We start from the raw sequence: 26,810 nt of genomic DNA, 5'->3' as shown, positions 1-26,810 counted from the left end.
CAAAAAGTTGGCCTTTTTTGTCTAAACACAACAGAAACATGCAATACAAAGCAGCAACAAAACAGAGCAAATAGATGTTTTCTGTGATTATTCACTGACGTTCCAGCTGCACACGTGCAGAGGATGGGGTGCACTGAATTTAAATAAAAGTCTATAGGAAAGACGACAGGTTAAAACACACCATTGTTAGAAAAAGCAGTACTGACTTTGACAACGTCATGCAGGGTGAGTAGTTCAACCTCAATACTGGGATGGTTATTATTGTTTTTGTCCCAAGTGAAAAGTTGAACCTAAAAACATCTTTTAAAAAAAATCAGGCTGAGGTTGAAAAGTTCCAAAGTTCCTCTTTCATAGTCAAAATGATTGTGTCATGTCAGTATTCAGGCCATATGTCAAAGGCCTCACTGCTTTAATTTCCCTTCGGGCCAAATGCATAGATCTTATGTGCGTGCATGACGAAGGGTGTTATTAAATCCCATAATTAGATTCAACCAGACTGAATAAAATGTAACTAAAAGACAAGAACTTCAAAAACTTTCACAGATACATTATGTAAATGTGTCTAGTGATAGATAATGAGTACAGACTAGACCCCACAAGAATAGAGGCATGTGTTGGTGCTGTGCGTCACTGCATCCACCACAGCATGATGGCCATCCTGGACCGTCCCAGGTCCAGGATGGCCATCATGCAGGTGCTTGAGAACAACAGTCCTGAGGTCCTGTGGGACTTCAAATTTCACACAGACAAGTGGCTGCTGGCCAAGCTACTAGATATAGTGATGGTTGACAAGGAGCAGAAGACCACAGTTGTGATCAATGTGAAAATCCCAGCTGATGGCAACATCAGAAAGGACCAGAAGAAAATCAAGAAGCACCAAGGGCTGAAGGAACAACTGGAGTGGATGTGGAAGGTAAAGTCCAAAGTGGTCCCAGTGGTAAATTGAGCAAATAGGAGATGGGAAGGTGATGGTCTAGTGGATAAATGGTGGGCTTGAGACCAAAGGATCCTCGGTTCAAACCCCTGCCAAACCAGAAAATTATGAGTGGCCCTTGGGCAAGGTCCTTAATCCCCCAGTTGCTCTCGGTGCACAGTTGAGCGCCTTGCATGGCAGCACTCTGACGTTGGTGTTGGGGGGGTTTGGGGTGAATGCGAGGCATCAATATCAAGTGCTTTGAGCTTCTGATTCTGATGGAAAAGTGTGATATAGATGCAATCCGTTTAATAGTGCAGGGGTGGTGGTCAAGTGGTTAGTGAGCTTGGTTTCAATGAAGATGGTTCCTGGTTCAAATCTCACCCCTGCCACATTTTCTCTATGTAATGTGGAGTTGCATCAGAAATGGCGTCCAGTGTAAAACGTGTGCCAATTCAACATGCAGGTCCACCTTGGGTCTGCTGTGGTGATCCCAAGTGACAACAAGGGAGCAGATGAAGGGATCTACTTTTAAAAGCTTATGATGGGACCAAGAGAAGAGTTGTGGTATCGTATGAGGAAGTTTGGAGTGGCAGAGAAATATGTGAGGGTATTGCAGGACATATACAAAGATGGTGAGATGCGCAGTAGGATTAGATTCAATTAGTAGTAGTAGTAGATTCAATTAAGGTGGAGGTCAGATTACACCAAGGATCAGCTCTGAGTTCTTTCTTGTTCGCAATGGTGATGGACAGGTTGATGGATGAGATCAGACAGGAGTCTTCATGGACTATGATGTTTGCAGATGACATTGTGATCTGTAGTGATAGTAGAGAACAGGTTGAGTCTAGCCTGGAAATGTGGAGATATGCTCTGGAGAGCAGGGGAATGAAAGTCAGCAAGACTGAGTACATGTGTGTTAATCAGAGGGAGCCCAGTGGAAATGTGAAAGGACAGGATTAGGGATGATGAACATATCAGAGGGATACAAAGTCAGAGAGGCGAGATAGAGATGACGGACATGTGCAGAAGAGGGACGCAGGTTATATAGGGAGAATGATGCTGAGGATGGAACCATCAGGCAGGAGGAGAAGAGAGAGGCCAAAGAGGAGGTTTATACTGAGGTGTTTAGTGTGACAGAGGAAGACACAGAAGACAGGGTGAGAGGAAACGGTTGATCTGCTATGGCGCCCCCTAACGGGAGCAGCCGAAAGCAGAAGGTGAACTCAAACTGTAAGAGCAGCTCCAACTTCCTATGAATAAAATAATCTTTATAAAAACTAACTTTTTTTTAAACTTTGTTCTGGAAGTGTCTGGTATATGCATGTATATCTGTATCCACGTTTTTGTTTTTGTTTTTTTTACATGGAACATAAGACAAAAGATCAAAAGGAGCGAGCACGTGTCGTCACGGCTCTGAGCCAATAGCGTCGAGAGAGTTTAAGGGCGTCGAGGACACGCGGCGGCTCTTCACTTCCTGGTTAAAGATGGCGGATGAGAATGAGACAGCACCGCTGCCGGAGAAAGAAGATGTAGAGGACCATGGACACTGCAGCGACTGTGAAAACGAAGAGCACCACTTCGGCGATGGGTAAGGAGGCCCCCTTAGTGCCGCTAACGTCGCACCGCTGTAAGGGAGCGCTTACCAAACCTCGGCCATCAGGCTTAAATCAACAACTCTTGATGAAGTTGTTCCGCCCACCTGGTTTCACCCTATTGGTAGGAAACGGTGTCTGCTTCGCTGTTTTCTGGTATGATTGGCTGGCTGTGAGTTTTTTCCCTGGTGTGGGCGGAGCATACGGCTGATTTCCTACAGCTTTGCGGTAGCGAGGCGTTAGAATCAAATGAAACGTTCTTACAAGGCAGTTAAATGATCACTTTTTAATATAATCCTGGCAAAGCCTTGGACCGGACATGGACGTAGGTTGATGTAAACTTTGAACTGCTCAGGATGTGAATTTCAAGAAGATATTTATTGAAATGGGCGGTGATAGCAACTTAATCGCAGCAAAAGTCAAATAAATTTGATTCAGAGAAATAAATTGGCGGCTGGCGTGACAATAATCGAGCTGATGGGTGTGATTGTTTAAGTAGCGGACAGTGTAATTAGATGTGAGTTTTTTGCATTTTAGCCACTGTTCTTTGGGCAGTGGGTTGTACCAGCAAACCGAGAAAAGAAATAAAAATCCATCACGATATTAAAAACAAAACATAGAATGCAAAATTTGGGCAGTAAGGTCCTCCTCGGCACAGACCAATATTTCATAAAGCATAATGATGACACACGAAGAGGATTATGCATCACATAGGTCAGTAACATGCATTACTTTGGGGGGAAATAATCAGCAGCAGTGCCCGTCCTAGGGCAGACGTGACATAAATGCAAATTACTCTCATAAATACCTGGTGTGTCTGAGATTTGATTAAATATCAGGATATTGAACTTCTACCCATTGTGTTGGATCATCTTTCAGTCGTTCAGCTTTGACTTGGTACGGACAAGATGCCAGTCCTTCTGCTGCTAATTTGGTTTTATATCGCTTCCGGGCGGTATTATCCAAACCCTCTGAATAGTTGAAGGCCAAACAAATAATTACTTAAACTGAAATTCAAGAGCAAATACCACTCCCAAATGCACAATGTATTTCTGTGGTAAAACATATGTATTGTTATGCCGGCAACTGATCTGATTTGGAATTGACACTGCTGCGACTGAATAAATTCTTCCCCCATGCTATTTTTAGATCTCATCGTGTGACCATTCAAAATGGCGATGCCCTTCGGTTTTAGGGGTCCTCATGGCAGATACTGATCTGACGCGGAAGCAAACCGGAAATGATATTGCCGTGACCGAATCAGTTCTTCCCCCATGCTAGTTTAGATCGCATCACGTGACCATTCAAAATGGTGGTACATTAGGTTTGTAGGGGTCTTCATGGAGGATGGCACATATGACCATTCAAAATGGCGGTGCTCAACAGTTCTAGGGGCCCTCGTGGCGGATGAGGTAGGTGGCCTAGGAGGATTTTTTTATTATTTTTTAGCATCACCCGAACATCCCATTCAGTGTTTGGTTTTACCACTTTGATCATTCACCGGAAGGAATTCCATTCTACATGTAAAGTTGACCCTAATATAATGTTTACACACAGGTTTGAACAGCCTGCAGATTATGCATTTTATCTCAACCCCAGCTGGCACTTTGAGTTAGCGTGTTAGCTAATGTAGCTGTCAAATCTCCCTATTGACTGTAAGCCGATTAAAAATTGAAACCATAAACAGCTGCAATGTGCCAACAGTATCAGTCTGTTGGGTTGTCTACTTAAAGTTTAAAGTCTATGATTTTCAGCTTCTCTTTTTTTCACAACACGAATGTGGCTCAGATCTTAAAGCAGCATAACATTCAGTAGTGTATCTGTGTCTTAAAACAGGTTTTGATAGACATCTTTCCCTGGTTGGCATGTAGAGCCAGGTGAACACGTATTTGGACAGTGGCAGTGGCTGTCTGTATGTAGACGTTAGAAAGATGCTTTTTGTATGATACGGTTCTCAGTGGGCAGTGTACGTCAAGTGATTATGAGGCTCCACAGATTTATTTTTATTTCCTTTTTCTTTAGGTGTCCAAAGTATTTCAGAAAGGGCCAAGAGGGTGCAGGTTTTCTTTGCAGCCACTGACTCCAGCAGGTGATTTCACCTTTGAACCAAGGACGATTGGCTCAGAAGTCCCATGCCCTGCCACTTATACAACAACATCTCACACTATACAATGGGTCATAGCTTGAAGTTCTCATCCATGCCATGTACGGCTATGGGAGAACACCTGATCTATATCATAATCTTACGGCTAAATACAGAATTTTTTTTTTTTTGTAACTATGGCTACATTTATATAGTTTAGCTTTGGAAACAAAACAAGATGTGCTTGTCATAGATTTAAATCTTTAAGTCAAGGAGTTTAATCCAAGCACCCACAAAATCACATTAATCATTTAGTAATTAGTCCTTTTAAACACAGTATAAAACAACTACATAAGAAGTTGGACAATCTAAATACAAGCTATGTGTGTGCCAGTGCACTGATTGTATTTTACAAATATGAAACTCCTAACTTTGTTATGGATGCACATTCCTGAATTATCTACTCACTCACTCACTCATCTTCAACCGCTTACTTCATTTAAGGGTCACGGGCTGGAGCCTATCCTAGCAGTCATAGGGCATGAGTCGGAGTACATCCTGGACAGGATGACAGTCTGTCGCAGGGTCACATATAGACAAACACATTCACATCCGCACGTACATATATGGACAATTTAAAGTTTCCAGTCCACCTAACTTGCATGTCTTTGGATGTGGGAGGAAGCTAGAGCACCCGGAGGGAACCCACGCAAACACGTGGAGAACATGCAAACAGAAAGGCCACTAGTGGGCATCAATCCAATGACCTTCTTGTTGCGAGGCAATAGTGCTAACTACTAATCCACCGTGCTGCCCACACAACCTCTATCTGTTCATTAATTTCAGTTTTATTTTCCTGTTTTGTTGTGAAACAGGTCACTTCTGTTTCATGCAGATTCTCGAACAGTGTTCGAAACGTGTTCAAAGAAAATGTTTTGGGGCAGTGTTTCAAGTTACATGTAGGAGCAATGAAATGGTGCAAATTTTGGCACATTTTGGCACATTCTTATGGCCACATTTTCTTTTTTCTAATTCTGGTTTTAGATTCTTGTTTGGTTATATATTTTCTATCAGGTTTGCCCATGTGTTAGGCATCGTGTTTATTCTGGCAGCTGCTAGCTTAATCCCAAATGTAAACTGATGCTACTACGAGGGGCAGAGCAGATATCACTATGACATTGGTAAGTAAGTCCCTTCAGCTTCTGCTGTGTTTCAGTTGGGGTTGCCACAGCAGATCTGAGATGAATCTGCATGTTGATTTGGCACGTTTTATGCTGGATATCCTCCCTGATGCAATTCCACATCACATGGAGAATGGGCAGAGGTGGCCTTGAACTGGGAACCTTCCACATGGGAAACACGCACACTTAAGTGCTTGGCCACCACACCTACGTTACACAGACAAAATAAAGTTGCTTTTGGAATTGATTTGGTGCATCAAATTCAGTGATGCCGGTAACGCGTTACTCTAATCTGACTACTTTTTTAGTAACGAGTAATCTAACGCGTTAATCTTTCCAAAACAGTAATCAGATTAAAGTTACTTCAAGTCACTGTGCGTTACTATTATTTTTGCATTGTGGGTCGATAGCAGCATTAAACTTGGTCCGTGGGCAGGAGGTCGGGGTTCAACTGAACTGCCCACTTTAAGCGAGCGGTGAGCTTTTCATCCACGGTTTTTTGCAGCAGCTACAACTCGTCCTCACCTTAAAGGCAACAACAGCACACGTGCACTGAGCTTTACAAAGACATTTTTATGCTTTTTTTTTTCTCCTTTATTTAGAATTCTGAGCTGAGCCGCTCCGTATCTGCTGCTAAAAACAGCTGATCCTCCGCGACACTATTTTCCACTCAAATGCACCTAAACTCTCTTTCTGAGGACCACATGATGTGAAAACGCAATAAAACTTTCTTACCTGTAAATCTGGTCATGTTTTCTGCATAAATAAATGTTATCCATTCTTTGTGCTCAAACGCCAAAGCAGGGGCGAATCCAGACGGAATGGGGGCGTGGGGCAGGGATGTGCCCCCCCCACAACACCCCTAGATGAGGCTGTTTTTTGCTACAACTATTAATACTACTTATAATAATAATAATAATAATAATTTCGACAAGTAAAATGTTTAGAGAGAATTTAAATGTTAGAAAGAATTTAATAGTTACATTTATAAACAATGTAGGTTAGAAATTGCAAGTTTTACTGTTACAGTGCTGTCAACAGTTAAATATGAGGTCAAGAAAGAGGTCTTTATTTTACTTTTTATAAAACAAGTATTTATTTTCATTGAAGTCAAGAAAGGGTGACTATAAAGTGAGTTTTGGCAGAACAAGTATCATTGTCATGTTGAGGTGGCAGAGGGTTGTTGGCAGCTGGAGAAAGTAACTAAAAAGTAACTAGTAATCTAACTTAGTTACTTTTCCAATTGAGTAATCAGTAAAGTAACTAAGTTACTTTTTCAAGGAGTAATCAGTAATTGGATTACTTTATCAAAGTAACTGTGGCAACACTGATCAAATTTCACTGTGAACTAATCTGTTCATCCTCACCGTGGCCTTTTTTTAATTTGGAGAGTTAAAAGATTATGCTGTTTTTGTTGTAGATATTGTCTACACAGGTGTTGATTTGTATTAAATTGTTGATTTGTATTAAATCTAATCCTTGTATTTAGTTTGTCCAGTATTGGGACCAGAAAATTAAAGGGAGTGTGTACAGAAATGGCTGCAATTCCTAAATGATTCTGGCCTTTTTTTTTTTTATTGAACCCCCGAATTCAAGCTGAAACTCTACATCTTGATTGTTTCATTTCAACTCCGTTATGGTGGTGAACAGAGGCAGTCTTTTATTTCCTTGAGCAAATGCAATGTGTTTCTGTGTAGTAAAAGCAAGCAACACATGTAATTCCAGAGCACACGGAGAAACAAAGAAGGGTTCTCGCTATTAACTCGACTCATCTGTGGAAATGGAAGCCTGGGGAAAAATTGATTGAATGCTTTGTTGTCTATTGTCCCAGTCACTCACTGACCTCTTCTGTGTATGTTCATGTACGCGTGCATACATACACATCCAGGCTTCTCTGGAGGTCATGTGATTCACCATCTGTCCTGGTGTTACAAATACAGTCCAGTGCTTGGCCTCTCTCCTCTCTTGGGCACTAATGAGATTATCTTCTGTAAGTATGCAGTCGTTCTCAGGGCAGAAGATGGGTTAAATGGGTGGGGGTGTGCAGCTCTTTTGGTTAATGTCAAGTAGAAAAGGAGGATGTAGGACTGTGATTTTTATTCCTTTGTGTCAACTGTTCGTGCATCAACACAAGTGGCCAACCTGGGTGTCACAGCACAATGTCGTCCATATGCTGCTATGTATCGGGTTGTTGTCAGGGGCACGTGTTTTTTTTTAATTATTTATAACAAATCCAAAACTCTACATTTAAAAAATATCTGCACTGAGTCATGTATCATAAACCTCTCTAGAGACAGCTAACTGTTGATTTCATCAAGCTTATTTTTTATTTAAGGGAATAATTGATTAGAAGTAAATATGTAGTGAAGACTTCTGTTCTTGGACAAGATTTACATCATACAAGCAGCTTGCGTTGTCCAGCTAAAATTTAATATTTTCTAAAAGCCAAATTCCAAATGGCATTGCACACACTTTTTTTTTTGCTTTTTTTTTTTTTTTTTTTTTTAAGTTGGCCTATGTTGATTTTTTAACATTGGCTTTGAGTTATGGAAACACTGTACATTTGTTATATTGCTGACAGGATTGTGGTCAAGCAAGTGGCCGATACAAGTGTGAAACATTAAATAATTATATGTGAAGATGGGCAACAGAGCAGAGATTTATGTTGTATGGGCATTTTAAAAAGGTTTTATGTTCTTTTTCTCTGTCTTATGGCATGGCTGAAACTTGGCTAATGCTCTGATTGTCTGTCATTGCTGGACCCAGTGCATAATGGTTACTTGGATAAAACTATTCCATTATGGAATAGTTTTAGCCAAGTATCTAATAGATACCAAATTAATTTGGTTTCTGGGGCCCTGCTGTCCCTAGACCCCAGCTGTGCCCCCCCCCCCCCCAAGGCTCCATTTATTTATTTATTTATATACACACACACACACACTGCTGGCTGCATTGGGGGGCCTTGTGTTTTTCCTGGCCCCAGGGTCGGGCCTCGCCTCTTGTCTGGGGGCTGGGCCCCGCCCTCGAGTGTCTTGGTGGTCCCTACCTTGTGCTTTAGATTCTGTTGTGGTGGCTCCTTTGCTCCCCGTCCTTGCCGCCGCTCGCTCCCGCCCTCAGGAGCCATGGCCCGGGTGGCGTGGTTCTGGGGCTTCCCCTATTGGTGGGCTCATCCCGGCGCCCTGTGTGCTTCCCTCAGGTTTGGGGCGGCTCCCTGCGACCCTGTGGGGTGGGGGTGGGGGGTGGTTATCAGGGGTGCGTTCCGGTGCTGTCGGGCCGCTCCCCTATTGGTTTGCTGTGCTGTCCGGTGGCTGTGGGGGCTTCCTTTCCTGGCCCCCGTGCCCTTCTGCTGCCCCTTTTCTCCTGGCTCCCCCTGGGTCTTGGACCCACTTCCATCATCGCTCACTGCTGGCCGCGTGGCTTCTAATGTGCCGGAGTGGTCCATGTCATATGGTAAGGTTCTGTACTCTTGTCTTGGCTCAACACACCAGCCACAGTAGTGATGGGATATTTAGCTGTGATCTGGGTCTCTGTGTGTGGATGGTTGCATGTTTGTGGCCATCACCACAATTCGGTTTTGGGTGCTCTTAAAGGGATTAACACTATGGTGTTCTGGATTAGGATATGGATGCTCACTAATTAGACAACAGACTGTTGCTGTCACTGTTTGTTCATGTGTGGTTGTTTGTCATGGTATGTCATATGGTTGGGGCCCCGTCTCCTCGGTATCTCACGTCACAGTTATTGTCTTCACCACTTGTCTCCCGTTCTTGTCTGTGTTGTTTTGGTGGTCGGCCATTCCTGATAGAAGCTGTCGGTTGGCTTTGAGTAGGATGTTGTAGGCTGATCGGGAAGGGCGGATGGGGGTCACACACACCACATTCACTCATGCACTACATACCTTCTGTCTTGCAAGAATAAATTCCATATATGCGTATTAATGTTCATAAATGGTTCTGCCAGTGTGGCATTTACCATTACAGTGGTCCCTCGTTTATCGCAGGAGTTGCGTTCTAAAAATAACCCGCGATAAGCGAAATCCGCGAAGTAGTCAGTGCTATTTTTTACAATTATTATAGATGTTTTAAGGCTGTAAAACCCCTCACTACACACTTTATACACTTTTCTCAAACAGGCATTAACATTTTCTCACTTTTCTCTCTTGTGTAAACACTCTTTTTTTTCTTCTGGGTGAGATTATAAACAGTCACTCAGAACTCTCCCTTCGCTCACTGCCTCCAGAGGTAAGGATGCAGGACCCGCAAAGAATCCAAGTCCTCTCTCAGTGGCCATGGAGCTCTCTCAGTGGCCACGGAGCTCAAAACAGCGAGCGTAGTCTCTGGACCTGTTGCCAGATTTGGCGCAGCTCCGCGCAGCAGACAGGAGGGCGGTGTGACTGGCCCGCTTCTGCGTTTACAGAGCCCGCAGACTCAGTAAGTGCATCGGAGGCAGTAAGAGCAATCGCGACCGGCCCGCCTTATAAGGATGCAAAACACAATGCGCAGTTAAAAAAAAAAAAAAAAAAAGCATGCAAAATTGCACTAAAAAAATTCTGCGGAACTGCGAGGCCGTGAAAGGTGAACTGCGTTATAGCGAGGGACCACTGTACAATATATGCAGACTGGGGAAGGGGGCAAAAAAGAAAGCTCTCTATGCATGCGTATGTGTTTGTAACTTCGATCATGGAAAAACTGTGGAGAGCTGACACTTGCCCTTTGGTATGCTTATGTATTTTGGGTCAAGGATGAATGCTGCGAAAACAGAACATTGAGACTATTTTTTTGAGAAACTATGGTTAAAAGCTAATATTGCTAATTACATTCTGGACTAACACGCCTTTCCAGCAGTGGGCAGTAAATCATCTTTATATTAAAAGTGTGATCGCGTGCATGCATGATTTTATTTAATGTCTTCAATGTAAGTTCATAATATAATTGTAAATACGTTAAAAATAGATGGAAAAAATTCAAATGGCAAAATAGAAGTAATCATAAAATAATAATACTGATGATAATAGTAATGTGTGTGTATATAACAAAAACCTAAACATTTTATAAATACATTAAGACAGTAAATTAACATAAAACAATTACATAATTATTAACAGGATATAAAAGGGTTGAGTTCTTCTAAAAGCTGTTGAGATCTAAGGTTCTAAAAACATTCTGAACTTGCACGCCATTCCAACTCATTATAGAAATTTTGCACAATTTATTACCACCATTGAAAAATGTCAGCTACCTATTTTGTAAACACTACCCAACAACACTCTAGTTTGAATATACTTTCTGTACCTTTTATTTCTGTCTGTCTTCAGCGACAGGGGTTTGGGTGATGACACTAGTACCAAGAAGAAGAAAAAGAAGCAGAAAAAGAAGAAGAAATCTGGTGCCATGGAAGCAGATCAGGACCCCTTTGCCAAGGTAATATTTATTAATGTATAATAAAACTCATCCTGCATATGGAAACAAGTGTGTTATTCAGATATGCTTGACAGGTTTGAAACTGTTCTGAGTGTGGTGATGTTTATATTGCCTACTGTCCATTTTAAGAGGTGAAAAAAGTGTTCTTTTCTTGTTGTGGGGAAGATGTTGGTGGTTATGTTGACATTAATCATTTCACAGAATGCTACGTTACATGAAGAAATGCTGTAACTGATTCCTCTTGACCCTTAAAACAGGTGAACTCGTTGCCAGCTGATAAACTTCAGGAGATCCAAAAAGCCATTGAACTATTCTCTGTAGGCCAAGGCCCTGCCAAAACCATGGAGGAAGCAAGTCGAAGGAGTTACCAGTTCTGGGACACACAGCCTGTCCCCAAGTTAGGTAGGATAGATGAAGGGACTAAAAGTCCTGTTTTTGTTATTTGCTTATTTCCATTATTCTCTCTTATGCATAATCCACAAATGGGTGAATAACAAGTATCCCAGGTGTCTGTTTCCTTGTCAGAAATGATTTCCTTTTCCTTCAGGGGAGACTGTGACGTCACATGGCTCCATTGAACCTGACAAAGACAACATTCGTGAGGAGCCCTACAGCCTACCGCAGGGTTTTAGCTGGGACACACTCGACTTGGGAAATCCTGCTGTGGTAAGAATCGCACTCACTTGTTGTGGAGATGACACCTGAGCAATTAATGTTTTGGCAGCTCACTGGGCATTTCAGGGGTACTCAGAATGCACCTTTGTTTTCTTTTTCCATGGTCTGATCTTGTTCTAAACCCAAAGAAAAGCCCAGTTCAGACATTTGATTTAAAAGGACGAAATCTGCGGAGCTCTTTGGAGCTGTGCACGTAGCCTCCCAAAACAGAGGATATTATTATTATTATTATTATTAATTCCTTTACCTGATGGACAACTCCAGTTTACGCACTGGCTGGTGCTCACGCCAATGGACTTGCTGCTTCTGAAAACCAGCGAAGCAGAGAACCAGTGAACACCAGGTCGAAGCGCTGCTTCATTGCTTCAGGCAGACTCGCTGCAGTCTCCGATCAACGTAGAGAAATATCATTTTCTCGATAAACACTCTCAAAAACAGTGGCTGCTCCGGTGTCCCGACCCGGCCATGGTGCATTCAGTGTGCCTCGGAAAATATTGATGCAAGCAGGCAGGGAGCGATGCAGTACGATTCAACCCATTGATTGAATCGATGCACTCGCATCGCGCACGCTTGTATCTAGATTCTGATTTGTATCGATTCATCTCCACATGCCTAGTGTATATGCAAAAGTCAGTGTGAATGTCACCATAAATTCATTCTTTAAGTGTCTTCTTTCGTGCTCAGTCTTTTATGGTCGTTCCTAACTGAAACATTTCTGTCACAAGTCTGTGGTTAACCAACACCCATCCTGCCAACAGACTGTAACAGTGTATACAGCCTGTATATTTAATTATTTTAGTCAAAAAAGGCTTAATGGATTGTTATACACACTGAATTAACCCACTTAGACTAACAAGAGACTGTGTGGGTGTGATTTTTGCTGTCGTACTCCTTATCTGCTGAAGGTAATTATCTTTTCGAAATTCTTTGTTTTCTAGCTCAAGGAGCTCTACACTCTTCTTAATGAGAACTACGTGGAGGACGATGATAACATGTTTAGATTTGACTACTCTCCAGAGTTCCTGCTTTGGTAATTCTTTTCCTTTTATGGTGTACATTTGAGACGCATTTGTCTCTGGGTTACATGCATTTTAATCTGTTTGCTATCTTTGGATTGCTATTGCTTTTCTTTGAGAGTTGCTGGCATGCCTGTTGGTCATGAAATGTTGAATTCAGCTGATTGCTGGGCAGCAAGCTGTTGCATGTGAATGACTTGTCTTTTTCTCAGGGCCCTACGGCCCCCCGGCTGGCTGCCACAGTGGCATTGTGGGGTGAGAGTCAACTCTAACCAGAAGCTAGTAGGCTTCATCAGTGCTATTCCTGCAAACATCCGCATCTATGACATGTAAGTGAACACAGCATGGAGCCATGTAAAGATATGACTTGTAATTTTGCAGTAATGTCATTTCACACACAATTTTTTTGCAAGTGATTAGACATAAAGTTTTCTGAAGAAGTGAACCAGAGTAGGTCCTGATTAGTGGGAGGCTGCTAGGGAAGACCAGGAGCTGTGTGCGTTTCTCATTGTACAACCCCTGGCAAAAATTATGGAATCACCGGCCTCGGAGGATGTTCATTCAGTTGTTTAATTTTGTAGAAATAAAGTAGACATGACACAAAACTAAAGTCATTTCAAATGGCAACTTTCTGGCTTTAAGAAACACTATAAGAAATCAGGAAAAAAAATTGTGGCAGTCAGTAACGGTTACTTTTTTAGACCAAGCAGAGGGAAAAAAATATGGAATCACTCAATTCTGAGGAAAAAACTATGGAATCATGAAAAACAAAAGAATGCTCCAACACATCACTAGTATTTTGTTGCACCACCTTTGGCTTTTATAACAGCTTGCAGTCTCTGAGGCATGGACTTAATGAGTGACAAACAGTACTCTTCATCAGTCTGGCTCCAACTTTCTCTGATTGCCAGATCAGCTTTGCAGGTTCGAGCCTTGTCATGGACCATTTTCTTCATCACTGAATATGACTTTGATCCAGTCATCCACAGTCCACGATTGCTTTTCCTTAGCCCATTGTAACCTTGTTTTTTTCTGTTTAGGTGTTAATGATGGCTTTCGTTTAGCTTTTCTGTATGTAAATCCCTTTTCCTTTAGGCAGTTTCTTACAGTTCGGTCACAGACGTTGACTTCAGTTTCCTCTCATTCATTCCTCATTTGTTTTGTTGTGCATTTTCGATTTTTGAGACATATTGCTTTAAGTTTTCTGTCTTGACGCTTTGATGTCTTCCTTGGTCTACTAGTATGTTTGCCTTTAACAACCTTCCCATGTTGTTTGTATTTGGTCCAGAGTTTAGACACAGCTGACTGAACAACCAACATCTTTTGCAACATTGCGTGATGATTTACCCTCTTTTAAGAGTTTGATAATCCTCTCCTTTGTTTCAATTGACATCTCTTGTGTTGGAGCCATGATTTATGTCAGTCCACTTGGTGCAACAGCTCTCCAAGGTGTGATCACTCATTTTTAGATGCAGACTAACGAGCAGATCTGATTTGATGCAGGTGTTAGTTTTGGGGATGAAAATTTACAGGGTGATTCCATAATTTATTCCTCAGAATTGAGTGAGTCCATTTTTTTTTTCCCTCTGCTTGGTCTAAAAAAGTAACTGTTACTGACTGCCACAATTTTTTTTTCTTGATTTCTTAGTGTTTCTTAAAGCCAGAAAGTTGCTATTTGAAATGACTTTAGTTTTGTGTCATGTCTGTGATCTGCTTTTTTTCTACAAAATTAAACAACTGAATGAACATCCTCCGAGGCCGGTGATTCCATAATTTTTGCCAGGGGTTGTAGAACCGGAATTGCGTCAGTAAGGGCATCCAGCGTAAAATGTACCATAGCCCAATGCAAATCTACTGGCTCCACTGTTGTGACCCTGAGAATTTGGGAGCAGCTGAAAGATAAATTACAACATGATGGAATTCATTGTAAGCTGGTTGGGATCTGGGATGGTCTCATCCAGTCATCTACGTTTTTCAGTTTCAATTTATTTTCATTTATATAGTGCCAAATCACAACAAGGTTGCCTCAAGGCGCTTCACACAAGTAAGGTCTAACCTTATCAACCCCCAGAGCAACAGTGGTAAGGAAAAACTCCTGAGGAAGAAACCTCAAGCAGACCAGACTCAAAGGAGTCACCCTCTGCTCGGGCCATACAGCAGACATAAATTACAGAACAGTTCACAAAACGAATATACACGAAATGTTGCCGGTGCACAGGACGGTTTCCGGAACAGATACCACACCCATCTCTGGGTGGAGCCACACCTCAAATAGAGAGAAAAGAAAAAAGGCAGAATCAAGCATTAGATAAAGTTGAGGCCGCGGCACGCTCCGTTTTCTAATAAATGAATTTAAGAGTAAAAAGCATAGTAACATACTATGCCAGTATGCTAGTCATATGAAAGGGAAAATAAGTGCGTCTTAAGTCTGGACTTGAAAGTCTCTACAGATTCTGACTGTTTTATTGATGCAGGGAGATCATTCCACAGAACAGGGGCACGATAAGAGAAAGCTCTGTGACCCGCAGACTTTTTATTCACCCTAGGGACACAAAGTAGTCCTGCACCTTGAAAATGCAACGCCTGGACCGGTACGTAAAGTTTAATTAGGTCAGCTAGGTAGGGGGGTGCCAGTCCCTGAACAATGTTATAGGTTAGTAGCAGAACCTTAAAATCTGATCTCACTGGGACAGGAAGACGCCAAAATGGATGTAATGTGGTCAAACTTTTTTGCTTTGTGTCAAAAGTCTGGCAGCAGCATTTTGACCCAATTGGTAAATCTATCTCTACTTGCTGCTTCTTTCTTTATTTTTTTAATGAATTGCTTGGTTGTGTAATGATTGTCCATTTGGCAAAATCCTATCAATTCAGTCTGCATTCTCCTATATACAAGTGTTGGTAATCCCAGGCTCTGTAGCTGATCTCCATGGGGTAAGTCAGCGATGCTCGGGGCTTTTTTGTTGCACATCGCTGTATTTTCTCTATTTCCTCAGTTGATATCCGGGGGGCTACATATTCAAGATGAGACCTGATTAGCAGGTGAGAATTTGCAGGATTTTTTTTTTTTTCCCCTGGAATCTGAATTATTGTTAAAATAGTGTTTTCCTGATGTTGGTTTAACATTGTGATGTCATATCCGTGAAGTAGTTTTGAGGTAATCCTTAAATCTACAAAGTGAAATCCTGATCTGGAATCCATGTCCAGATCACTTGCAACATTTAAAGGAGTCTTCCAAGGCTTAACACTGTGTGGTGAAAATTCGTTGAGTAGTTTTGACGTAATCATTCAAAGCCTATATAAAGTGAAACCTTGATCCACAATCTGGATCACCTCCAAAATTGAATGGAGTCTTCCATGGCCTAATAATCTATCTGTGATGGAAATTACAACAAAATCCATGTAGTATTTTTGACGTAATCCTGCTAACAGTCAAATAAATAAATGCTGATTTTTATTACCTCCTTGGTGGATGTAATAAATTTAAATTCACTTTCTGACGTTGCATGTTAAATGGTTGTCACCAGACCCTGAAATGGTAAAAATGTATGTTATGGATGAGTAATACAATGTAAAATATAGTAAACCTCTATTTTTAATGAACTTGTTAAATATACGTTCATATCTAAATAAAAAGTCTGGCCTGTTTTTTTGTAGAATTAGGTGTCGACTTGTTGACACGGCAAACTGTTGTTGTGGTTCCTCAGAGAGAAGAAAATGGTTGAGATCAATTTCCTCTGCGTCCACAAAAAGCTTCGCTCCAAGCGAGTAGCTCCAGTTCTCATTCGAGAGATCACCAGACGGGTCAACCTGCAGGGCATTTTTCAAGCGGTTTACACTGCTGGAGTGGTACTGCCCAAACCTGTGGGCACATGCAGGTGGGTCAGATGTGCCCTTCTGTTTTTAGTAATGACTCTCTACACACAGTACATTTTGTATAAGTGACCTTTTTCCTCTCAGGTACTGGCATCGCTCTCTCAACCCACGCAAGCTAATTGAGGTGAAGTTCTCCCACTTGAGCCGGAACATGACAATGCAGCGAACCATGAAGTTGTATCGACTGCCTGAGGTTGGTTGGTACCCACATGCTCTACATTGGTTTCATTAAGTTGGTTGACTTGTTGCTGTGCAGTCCACTGATCTGCCCGTTGTCATTTCATTTGTCCTCAAGGCCCCCAAGACTTCAGGCCTGCGACTAATGATGCGGAAGGATATTCCGGTGGTGCATCGTCTCCTCCGTGAGTACCTGAGCCAGTTCAACTTGGTGCCTGTTATGAATCAGGAAGAGGTGGCACACTGGCTGCTGCCTCGGGAAAACATTATTGACACGTACCTGGTGGAGGTAAACAGCACTGCTAAATATCCGTGTGTGTGTGTGTGTGTGTGTGTGTATACACAACATAATTCTTTGAGCTGACTGCAAAGATGAGTGTGTGCTCTGTTACCAGAATGATGGCAAGATAACTGACTTCCTGAGCTTCTACACACTGCCCTCAACCATTATGAACCACCCTGTGCACCGCAGTCTTAAAGCAGCATACTCCTTCTACAACGTGCACACCACCACTCCTCTGCTTGACCTGATGTCTGATGCCCTCATCCTGGCCAAATCGGTGCATTCCTATTTAGTGCATGCCTCATTTTCTTGTAGTATGTTTTAACAGGGCATCTAACAAGTTCTCTCCTCCCCTTACCCTTTGCTTTTTCTTTCTCCAGAAAGGGTTTGATGTCTTCAATGCACTGGATTTAATGGAAAACAAGACTTTCTTGGAGAAGCTTAAGTTTGGTATCGGCGATGGAAATTTACAGTATTATCTGTACAACTGGAAGTGTCCCAGTATGGGGCCAGAAAAGGTACCCAACCTGCCAAGCAGGTTATGCGTTTCTCTATCTTGTTTGTTGGGAGGGTTATTGAAACAGGTTTTTCCAAAACATCTTAAAGGTTGGAACATCTCTGGTGGTGGGGCGGGGCATATTGGTCCCTGCTACCCTAAAAAATGTACAAACTCTAAAGGACCTCTAAAGGATCTTCACTTAGCCTGGAAAAAGAGTGTTGCTCTATAAAAAAGCCCTCCGTAAAGCTAGGACATCTTTCTACTCATCACTAATTGAAGAAAATAAGAACAACCCCAGGTTTCTTTTCAGCACTGTAGCCAGGCTGACAAAGAGTCAGAGCTCTATTGAGCTGAGTATTCCATTAACTTTAACTAGTAATGACTTCATGACTTTCTTTGCTAACAAAATTTTAACTATTAGAGAAAAAATTACTCATAACCATCCCAAAGACGTATCGTTATCTTTGGCTGCTTTCAGTGATGCCGGTATTTGGTTAGACTCTTTCTCTCCGATTGTTCTGTCTGAGTTATTTTCATTAGTTACTTCATCCAAACCATCAACATGTTTATTAGACCCCATTCCTACCAGGCTGCTCAAGGAAGCCCTACCATTATTTAATGCTTCGATCTTAAATATGATCAATCTATCTTTGTTAGTTGGCTATGTACCACAGGCTTTTAAGGTGGCAGTAATTAAACCATTACTTAAAAAGCCGTCACTTGACCCAGCTATCTTAGCTAATTATAGGCCAATCTCCAACCTTCCTTTTCTCTCAAAAATTCTTGAAAGGGTAGTTGTAAAAACAGCTAACTGATCATCTGCAGAGGAATGGTCTATTTGAAGAGTTTCAGTCAGGTTTTAGAATTCATCATAGTACAGAAACAGCATTAGTGAAGGTTACAAATGATCTTCTTATGGCCTCGGACAGTGGACTCATCTCTGTGCTTGTTCTGTTAGACCTCAGTGCTGCTTTTGATACTGTTGACCATAAAATTTTATTAGAGAGATTAGAGCATGCCATAGGTATTAAAGGCACTGCGCTGCGGTGGTTTGAATCATATTTGTCTAATAGATTACAATTTGTTCATGTAAATGGGGAATCTTCTTCACAGACTAAAGTTAATTATGGAGTTCCACAAGGTTCTGTGCTAGGACCAATTTTATTCACTTTATACATGCTTCCCTTAGGCAGTATTATTAGACGGTATTGCTTAAATTTTCATTGTTACGCAGATGATACCCAGCTTTATCTATCCATGAAGCCAGAGGACACACACCAATTAGCTAAACTGCAGGATTGTCTTACAGACAAAGACATGGATGACCTCTAATTTCCTGCTTTTAAACTCAGATAAAACTGAAGTTATTGTACTTGGCCCCACAAATCTTAGAAACATGGTGTCTAACCAGATCCTTACTCTGGATGGCATTACCCTGACCTCTAGTAATTCTGTGAGAAATCTTGGAGTCATTTTTGATCAGGATATGTCATTCAAAGCGCATATTAAACAAATATGTAGGACTGCTTTTTTGCATTTACGCAATATCTCTAAAATCAGAAAGGTCTTGTCTCAGAGTGATGCTGAAAAACTAATTCATGCATTTATTTCCTCTAGGCTGGACTATTGTAATTCATTATTATCAGGTTGTCCTAAAAGTTCCCTAAAAAGCCTTCAGTTAATTCAAAATGCTGCAGCTAGAGTACTGACGGGGACTAGAAGGAGAGAGCATATCTCACCCATATTGGCCTCTCTTCATTGGCTTCCTGTTAATTCTAGAATAGAATTTAAATTCTTCTTCTTACTTATAAGGTTTTGAATAATCAGGTCCCATCTTAGGGACCTCGTAGTACCATATCACCCCAATAGAGCGCTTCGCTCTCAGACTGCAGGCTTACTTGTAGTTCCTAGGGTTTGTAAGAGTAGAATGGGAGGCAGAGCCTTCAGCTTTCAGGCTCCTCTCCTGTGGAACCAGCTCCCAATTCAGATCAGGGAGACAGACACCCTCTCTACTTTTAAGATTAGGCTTAAAACTTTCCTTTTTGCTAAAGCTTATAGTTAGGGCTGGATCAGGTGACCCTGAACCATCCCTTAGTTATGCTGCTATAGACGTAGACTGCTGGGGGGTTCCCATGATGCACTGTTTTTCTCTTTTTGCTCTGTATGCACCACTCTGCATTTAATCATTAGTGATCGATCTCTGCTCCCCTCCACAGCATGTCTTTTTCCTGGTTCTCTCCCTCAGCCCCAACCAGTCCCAGCAGAAGACTGCCCCTCCCTGAGCCTGGTTCTGCTGGAGGTTTCTTCCTGTTAAAAGGGAGTTTTTCCTTCCCACTGTAGCCAAGTGCTTGCTCACAGGGGGTCGTTTTGACCGTTGGGGTTTTACATAATTATTGTATGGCCTTGCCTTGCAATGTGAAGCGCCTTGGGGCAACTGTTTGTTGTGATTTGGCGCTATATAAAAAAATTGATTGATTGATTGACCTTTCACACTGCACACATTCAGGGTGTTAAACGTGTCGCAAATCGTTCTAAAACACATTTTCAATGAGAAGTGTCAAGTCAAAAACGAAGCTGGCGCAGTGTTCGGCTGGGAGCGCGCATTGCTGCATGTTGTCAGGCCACCATGGGCAAAGTTCAACCCAGTCCAACTTTGGCTGCTGGCCACTGTGGAGTAGCTTTGCGCTGTCCAATAGAAACAAGGCATCAGGCAAAAGCACGGAAGACTACAGTGCAGAAACGTCACAGAACTAATTTATACACAGCAGTTTTCGGAAGAAAATCCTTGCAAATGTTTTTTTTTTATTTTTTTTTTACCTCAATATCTGATTACTGCAAAAAAGTTTTACATTAGAACACTTGCAGTTAAAATAATAAAAAAATAGAAATCCTTTCATCTGTATAAGTGTGGTAGTTTTTTCATTCATATCTGCATTTCAACCAGGAAAAAAGACACCATAAATAAATACAAAAATTTATTATAAACACAACAGGAGATGATATTGCTGTTTTTTTTTTGTTGTTGTTGTTGTTTGTTTTTTCCCAGCTTTTTTTGTGGTTCTGTCAAATGTGAATCCAAGATGGGGATTGTCCTGCTTTTTCAGGCCTTGAAAAAGCCAGATAGTGACGTAGGAATCTCCACCCCCCCTTGCCGCGTCCAACGCAAGGGGAGACATCATTTGATGCTAATGAAGTATGCGGTGTGAAAGACCTTTAAGGTGTTTTGGGCCTTGGTGGAGGTGTGGTCATAAACCATACAAGTTTATGGTCATAAACCTGTATGGTTTATGACCATATAGTGGGGTTTAAATTGATAATGAGAAGCAAAAAGTGCTGATTTTAACTTGATTAACATCCAGACTGGGTGAGCGATGCATGAATTGAAGATGTATTTTTTTTTATTTATTTAAATGTCCTTTTGAAAGGACCAAATGTAATGATTGAGGTGTGTCATTATTTCAGACATTTGATTTATGAAATAATGGATAAAGTCTACAACTGATTGCTGAAGTACTGCAGTTTGAGTCTGTTGCTGGTCATTGTCAGTATGAAGTCCAAAGAGCTGAGGAAGCAAGCCATCATTTGCAGCAGGAACATTAAAAGAACAAAAGATTGTGGCGGATGATAGAATTCTTTCTTTGGGGAAGGGAGGGAATAAAAACCCTTTGTTAGCCAGATCAAGAACAGCATTCACATTTTTTGTTAGTCTTGTAGAAGGAGAAGACTTCAAGGTGAATAGAGAGTTCATAAGCTATAAAACACTGGTTAGCCCTAAAAATGGGTGAGGTCAGAGATTGCATTAAAAAAAAAAAAAAAAAAATCCCAGACAAACTAACACAAAACCACCTATTACAAGTTTGGAACATTTTATGGACGGATGTGAAAAAGACCAGCTTGTACCGAACTCTGGGAAGAAATGACTGTGGAGACTGTTGATCTGAAGCACACTGCCTGATCTGTGGTGTGTGTGTATAAATGGCTGCCAGTGGAACTGCTTCCTTCTTGTTGATGACAAAAACACTGAGTCCTGAAGTGTGCAAGCTGACATCACGTTGCCAACTCATTGCCCACGGGCACCTGTTACCTGTGAGAAACTTAAGCTGCCCTCATGAGCATCAACATCATCGCAGTAGAACTGCAGCTGTGCCAGATGGTCACTGATGCAGTGTGAAGGCCAAATTAAATTTGGACACCTGCAAATGTGCAAGGGTCTGTTGTTGTGCACTTCTGTTGATCCCCCTCCAGTGGAAATGCACTGAGTGGATACATTGAATGAAATGTCAACTAAATATTCAGCTCCAGGTGGAAAATATGCTGCATAATGAGTTTCTTCTGAAATAGTCTTCTATCCTGGAGATGTTATTGGATTCAGCACATTTTGATGTCCTCTTTCTCATTAAAAATTGAAGGACAGTAGTGGGATTGTGCCTAAATTGACTGCAGGTATGAATGTTTGTCTGTCAGTCCTGTGAAAGACTGGCAGGCTATCCAGGGTGTACCCCACCTCTCGCCCAGTGACCGCTTTATTCAGAGAGTAGCGATGAGACAAAAAAAAAAGATTGCATGACTCGTGCCATCTTGGGGCCAAAATAGTGGTTGCTGTTAAGGTGTCTGCATGTATTTTATTAACTTATTTGCTGAAAGTACCAAGTTGTTGTGCATTTAGGTGCACAAATAGACACAAGGGCTTCAAGATGTACAGATTCCCTTCAGATCCAAACAAGAAAAATTTGGGAAAATAGTCAGCCTTGTGGGATGGAAGCAACATCATCGTCAAAGCTTTTAATAAATGTATTCAGTCCCATTCATAGTAAAACTCACCTAAACCGTCATTGTATAAACCGGATATTTGCAGTCACTGGACAAAAAATTCCCAATGTTTTTGTATTGTTTTCCATGTAATTGTTGGAAGTTAAAAGCTTATGTGGCTCTGATTGGAGAAATTGTACACAGTGCAAATCTTGCATCACCACTCTTAGCTTCATAGTAGAGTAGAGCAGAGGATATTCTTTCACCAAAACAGACCAGATCTAGGCTTGCATCTCAGATGTACCTTCTGGCAATTTGTAGCTAAACTTTCAGGTCGTCTTTTAAGAAAATCCTCTACCATTTCATCATGAAGCATTATAACTGGTTGGTTGGTTGGTTATGACTTAAAACATCTTAAACTAAGATGCTAGGAAAAAAAAAATCACCCCCTGTATAGCTGTCATGGAGACAAACTGTTGAAAGAGACCAAAACTTTTTTTTGTACCAGGCTGTAAACTTGTTTATTTCTGCTCTAAAATCTTGACATTTTTATAGTGTCCAATGAGAAAGTGCTCTGTTTTGAAGCCAGCCACAAGTGGCTAGTCAAGGTACTACACTTCTGTGTTGGCCTCATTTATAGCAAACAGATTGCCGCTTGGATGGACAGGATTAGGAATGAACATAATCAGAGGGACAGCTCAGGTGGGACGGTTTGGAGACAGAGAGACAAGATAGAGATGGTTTGGACATGTGCAGAGGGACCCAGGGTATGTAGGGAGAAGGATGCTGAGGATGGAGCCTCCAGGCAGGAGGAGAGGGAGGACAAAGGAGGTTTGTGGATGTGCAGAGGGAGGACATGTAGGTGGTTGGTGTGACAGAAAGATGCAGATGACAGGGTGAGATGGAAACAATTGATCTGCTGTGGCGCCCCCTAACTAGAACAGGAAGAACTACTGGTAAATGGGAAAAGATCTAAAAAGATGTACAAAGACGTGTTGACTTTCTACTGAAAGTTGCCGTGCGCCAAAACCCTGAATCAGGCGTAAGCACAAATATATTCAGACGTATCAAAGTGTGCCTAGGCATGAATCCACGCACGGCACACATACACACTCACCAAACTCCTCCCTGGCCATGCCTCTATCTGAATATGCAAATGTATTCGAATAGTCTGGTTGTTGTGCTGATGGCACCATAAGTGTTGTGTTTGACGCCCGCCATCGTCTCTGTGTTGTAAGAAATTAAAGAACTTTCAGAGGAAATGTGCAAAAACGAGGAATGCTGTGGTTAGATTGCCATTGTCTCAGCTTGCTGTCATGTAAAATGGAAATTAAATAAATGCGTTTGTGTTAATGCTCTACTGAGCTGCGCACACACATTGAAGTAAAAAGATATTAGGTGCACAGCGGCTGACAGTGTGTGACATTAACATGACGCTTTTATTGACGAATGTTAAGCTCTCTAGTTCCACCATCAACAAAAACAAAACATAATAAGAATAATAATAATAATAAAAATGAATGTGCACATACCCAAATGTGGTTGCGCTGGTTTTCGTTAAGAACAATTACACGGATAACTTATTTAACCACCAAGCAGCCCCCCATCACGCACCGCGCCTGATGAGCATTTGCGCACCACATGATTTGAACATTGATGGAATGAAAATGTTTCCTGTTGACAAAAACAAACTCCTGTGATGGCGCCTTTATAGCAATATGTGTGCGGTTAATAGCTCTGATTATGTTCGGTAAAACTGGCTGTTGTTGCAAAATGCGCTGTAATGTTCGAATGTACCTGGATGAGATTCGGGTGATTGCGTGGCTCGGCGGAGGTTGACTGGCACACTCCTGACCGATCAGCCAGCTCCCGCTGGAATGCCCCTGATGCCAGGATGCCCAGCGTGGTCAGCAGCTGGCTCCTCGCCATATTGCGCTCTGAGCCAACTGCAGTTCTGTGCACAACTCCAGTGACAGTGGCCTTTGTAATCGGAATTGGTTTATGAGCCAGTTATCGTCACTTGCAAGTAAATCCTCATGTTTCCTGAATACACACTCCTGTTGGATTGCACCATTTTCAAGGTGCTTTAACAACACTAACACAGCCATTGTTCGTGCCATTTTACGCATCACTTTGGCGCGTGCTTTTATATCCACGCATATAATTGCAAACGTGGGTGTGTTAATTGTTCATCAGTGTGTCTCTGATGTGCACATCACTCTGACTTCTTGTTTTCACACTAACAACGGTTCCCAGCATCACCTCTACATGACCACAGTGGCACAATAGCTGTAGAAACGTGTGTACGCCAGCCAGGATTTTTGCCTGATGCACTGCACATTCTGCACATTTCCGCGGTCATTTCACTTTTCATACATATGAACGTTGGCATGGAGACGGATGCACGCCAGGTTTTTGTACGCATGCGAGCTTTGTACATGAGGCCCCAGGAATTCCTGTTCTAGACTTTGGGCAGTCATGGTTATGCAAAAAAAAAAAAAAAAATTGTTACTTTTGGTCCAACTTAAGGGGAAACAAAATGGACAGTGCATACAAAAAGGGCTGGGCTTTCCACACATTCTACCAAACATAACATGCCTTTGACTGGATCACTGCACTCCCCCCCCCTTTTTTTTTTCTTCTCCCAAATCCAGAATGCTATGATTATTATAATGGAAATTTTGTCACTTTAAAAATGTCTTCAACCCTGACGTTGGTACTCAAGTGCACACAATCAAGTTATTGGAATTTTACAAAAAATGACTGTCATTATCTTATTACTTCACTAATTTTTTTTTGTTTGTTTTTTGTTTTGTTTTTTTTCTTCAGGTTGGCTTGGTACTGCAGTGACATCACTTTGCATCATAGTAACAGACGTCGCCAATAGGCCAGGAAACCAACGCACTGACCAACCTGTCAGGGGGACTGATAATTTCCTGCTCCAGAAAAGGAAACTCGCCGCCCATTTTACTTTTTGACTTTTTTGAACTTTGACTTGCACTACCGCAGCCAAGCGGGGAGGCAGTTAGTCAGTTCTTCTCCCTGCTCTTCCTCCTCAGTCTATCACACGGACCTTAAAGCCATTTGTTGTTGCATCCTAAACAACTGTTTCATCTGAAGGCTGTCTTGATTGTACCAAACACGCCAACGGTTTACGCACGAGTCTGTATACCACACACTCACTGGTGGCACACCTGCAGAACCAACAGTCCATGTAAATAACATTAGACATGACTGCCGATTACATCCTAACGTGCAGACAAGAAAGTGTTTTTATTTTATTCCTAAGTGTTGGAAGTGCTTTTTGCAGTTGAATCTGTCATCTTTAATTTTTAGAGATTAAAAAAAAAGATCAAAAATATTTTAATGGGGTAAAAAGATGAGGTAATAAATACCAGATGTGGAGACCAGATAAGGGCTTATGTTCGCATTTTTATGTTTAACATTTGCAGTGCTACTTTGGGAGAGTTACCGTATATGCCAGCGTTGGCATTTGCCGTTATGCTCCAGCTTACTCCCATCATCCAACAGTTTAGAAGAAAGGCCTGATGCAACAAGGACCTGCTCGGCTGGTGACGTCGACATGCATACGGTCGAGCGGGTGCCGGTTTGATGGACATGTTCAGATTTGGTATGATGTGATTGGACTAAGACCCAGTTTCATTTTCCACAGGTTTTTTGCATATTCCTGCCAATAGGTCATGGTGACTCTTAGCTCTCCAGCTTTGAAATCAACAAGTGCCTGAGGGTGCACTTACTTTTTTTTTTTTTTTTCTTGCAAACTATGGAATTTATTGTGTTCCAGTGGTCTAAATGAGGATGGCTGGAAAATGTCCAAAATGATCATGAAAGTTACAAGTGTGCGTGCGTGCGTGCACACAGGAAGCTGTGTCTACATGCTTTGTGGTGTGGTGGCATGTTGATTATTTTTCATCAGACTTGATCAGAATAAATACTAATTCTAAGCTTTAATCAGGACATTTTTATTAACATGGAATAATTTCTTCTAACATTGCACACAGTGCTGCCCAGTTTGTTGGCATTTGTGCACTGGGTGATTGACAGGTGCGGGTCAGGTGGAAACTGCAGGGGAGGGGTGCGGATTGGGGTCACGCCCCCTTTTAAAGTGATTTATTTATGACGTGTGAAATAACCAGCATATGGTAAAGAGGAGGAGGGGGTTGGATTCGCTGTTATACAGAAATGAGACGTTGCGGCTGATTTTTCGTCTTTTCAGCAGAAATAAACTCTAGAAGTTTGTGTCAGACTGTTGTGTGGTTTTTCTCAAGGTGCAGTTTCATGGCTTGAAAATAAATCTGCAAAATAAACACTCGGCTATACTTTAT

The 26,810-nt window shown here is 41.8% G+C and overlaps 1 protein-coding gene and 1 long non-coding RNA gene across 3 annotated transcripts; one reads left to right on the top strand and one right to left on the bottom strand.

Annotated features, from left to right (window-relative positions):
* The first annotated feature begins 2,041 nt into the window (after positions 1-2,041).
* nmt1a (N-myristoyltransferase 1a) lies at positions 2,042-26,788 on the top strand. Of its 2 annotated transcripts, none has more exons than XM_034190232.1 (12): positions 2,042-2,133; positions 11,121-11,192; positions 11,450-11,594; positions 11,740-11,858; positions 12,806-12,897; positions 13,096-13,212; positions 16,588-16,758; positions 16,841-16,949; positions 17,052-17,222; positions 17,329-17,493; positions 17,597-17,734; positions 25,294-26,788. In XM_034190232.1, exons 1-12 carry the CDS (start codon positions 2,098-2,100, stop codon positions 25,312-25,314), a joined length of 1,356 nt encoding a protein of 451 aa, XP_034046123.1. In that variant the 5' UTR covers positions 2,042-2,097; the 3' UTR covers positions 25,315-26,788. The 2 variants fall into 2 exon arrangements, with proteins under 2 accessions (XP_034046123.1, XP_034046122.1); XM_034190231.1 differs by lacking the exon at positions 2,042-2,133 and adding an exon at positions 2,347-2,504 and having other exon boundaries at positions 11,087-11,192.
* Positions 2,057-11,250, bottom strand: LOC117527761. The gene is made up of 3 exons (XR_004565601.1): positions 11,239-11,250; positions 3,511-3,515; positions 2,057-2,138 (listed from the first exon to the last, which is right to left on the bottom strand). It is a non-coding gene; the product is annotated as an uncharacterized LOC117527761 (long non-coding RNA).
* Positions 26,789-26,810: the final 22 nt, after the last annotated feature.

This window comes from Thalassophryne amazonica, chromosome 16 (genome assembly GCF_902500255.1).
Source record: "Thalassophryne amazonica chromosome 16, fThaAma1.1, whole genome shotgun sequence".
Taxonomy (NCBI): domain Eukaryota; kingdom Metazoa; phylum Chordata; class Actinopteri; order Batrachoidiformes; family Batrachoididae; genus Thalassophryne; species Thalassophryne amazonica.
Note: the sequence above shows the minus strand (reverse complement) of the source record. Positions and strands in the feature narration are given on the sequence as shown.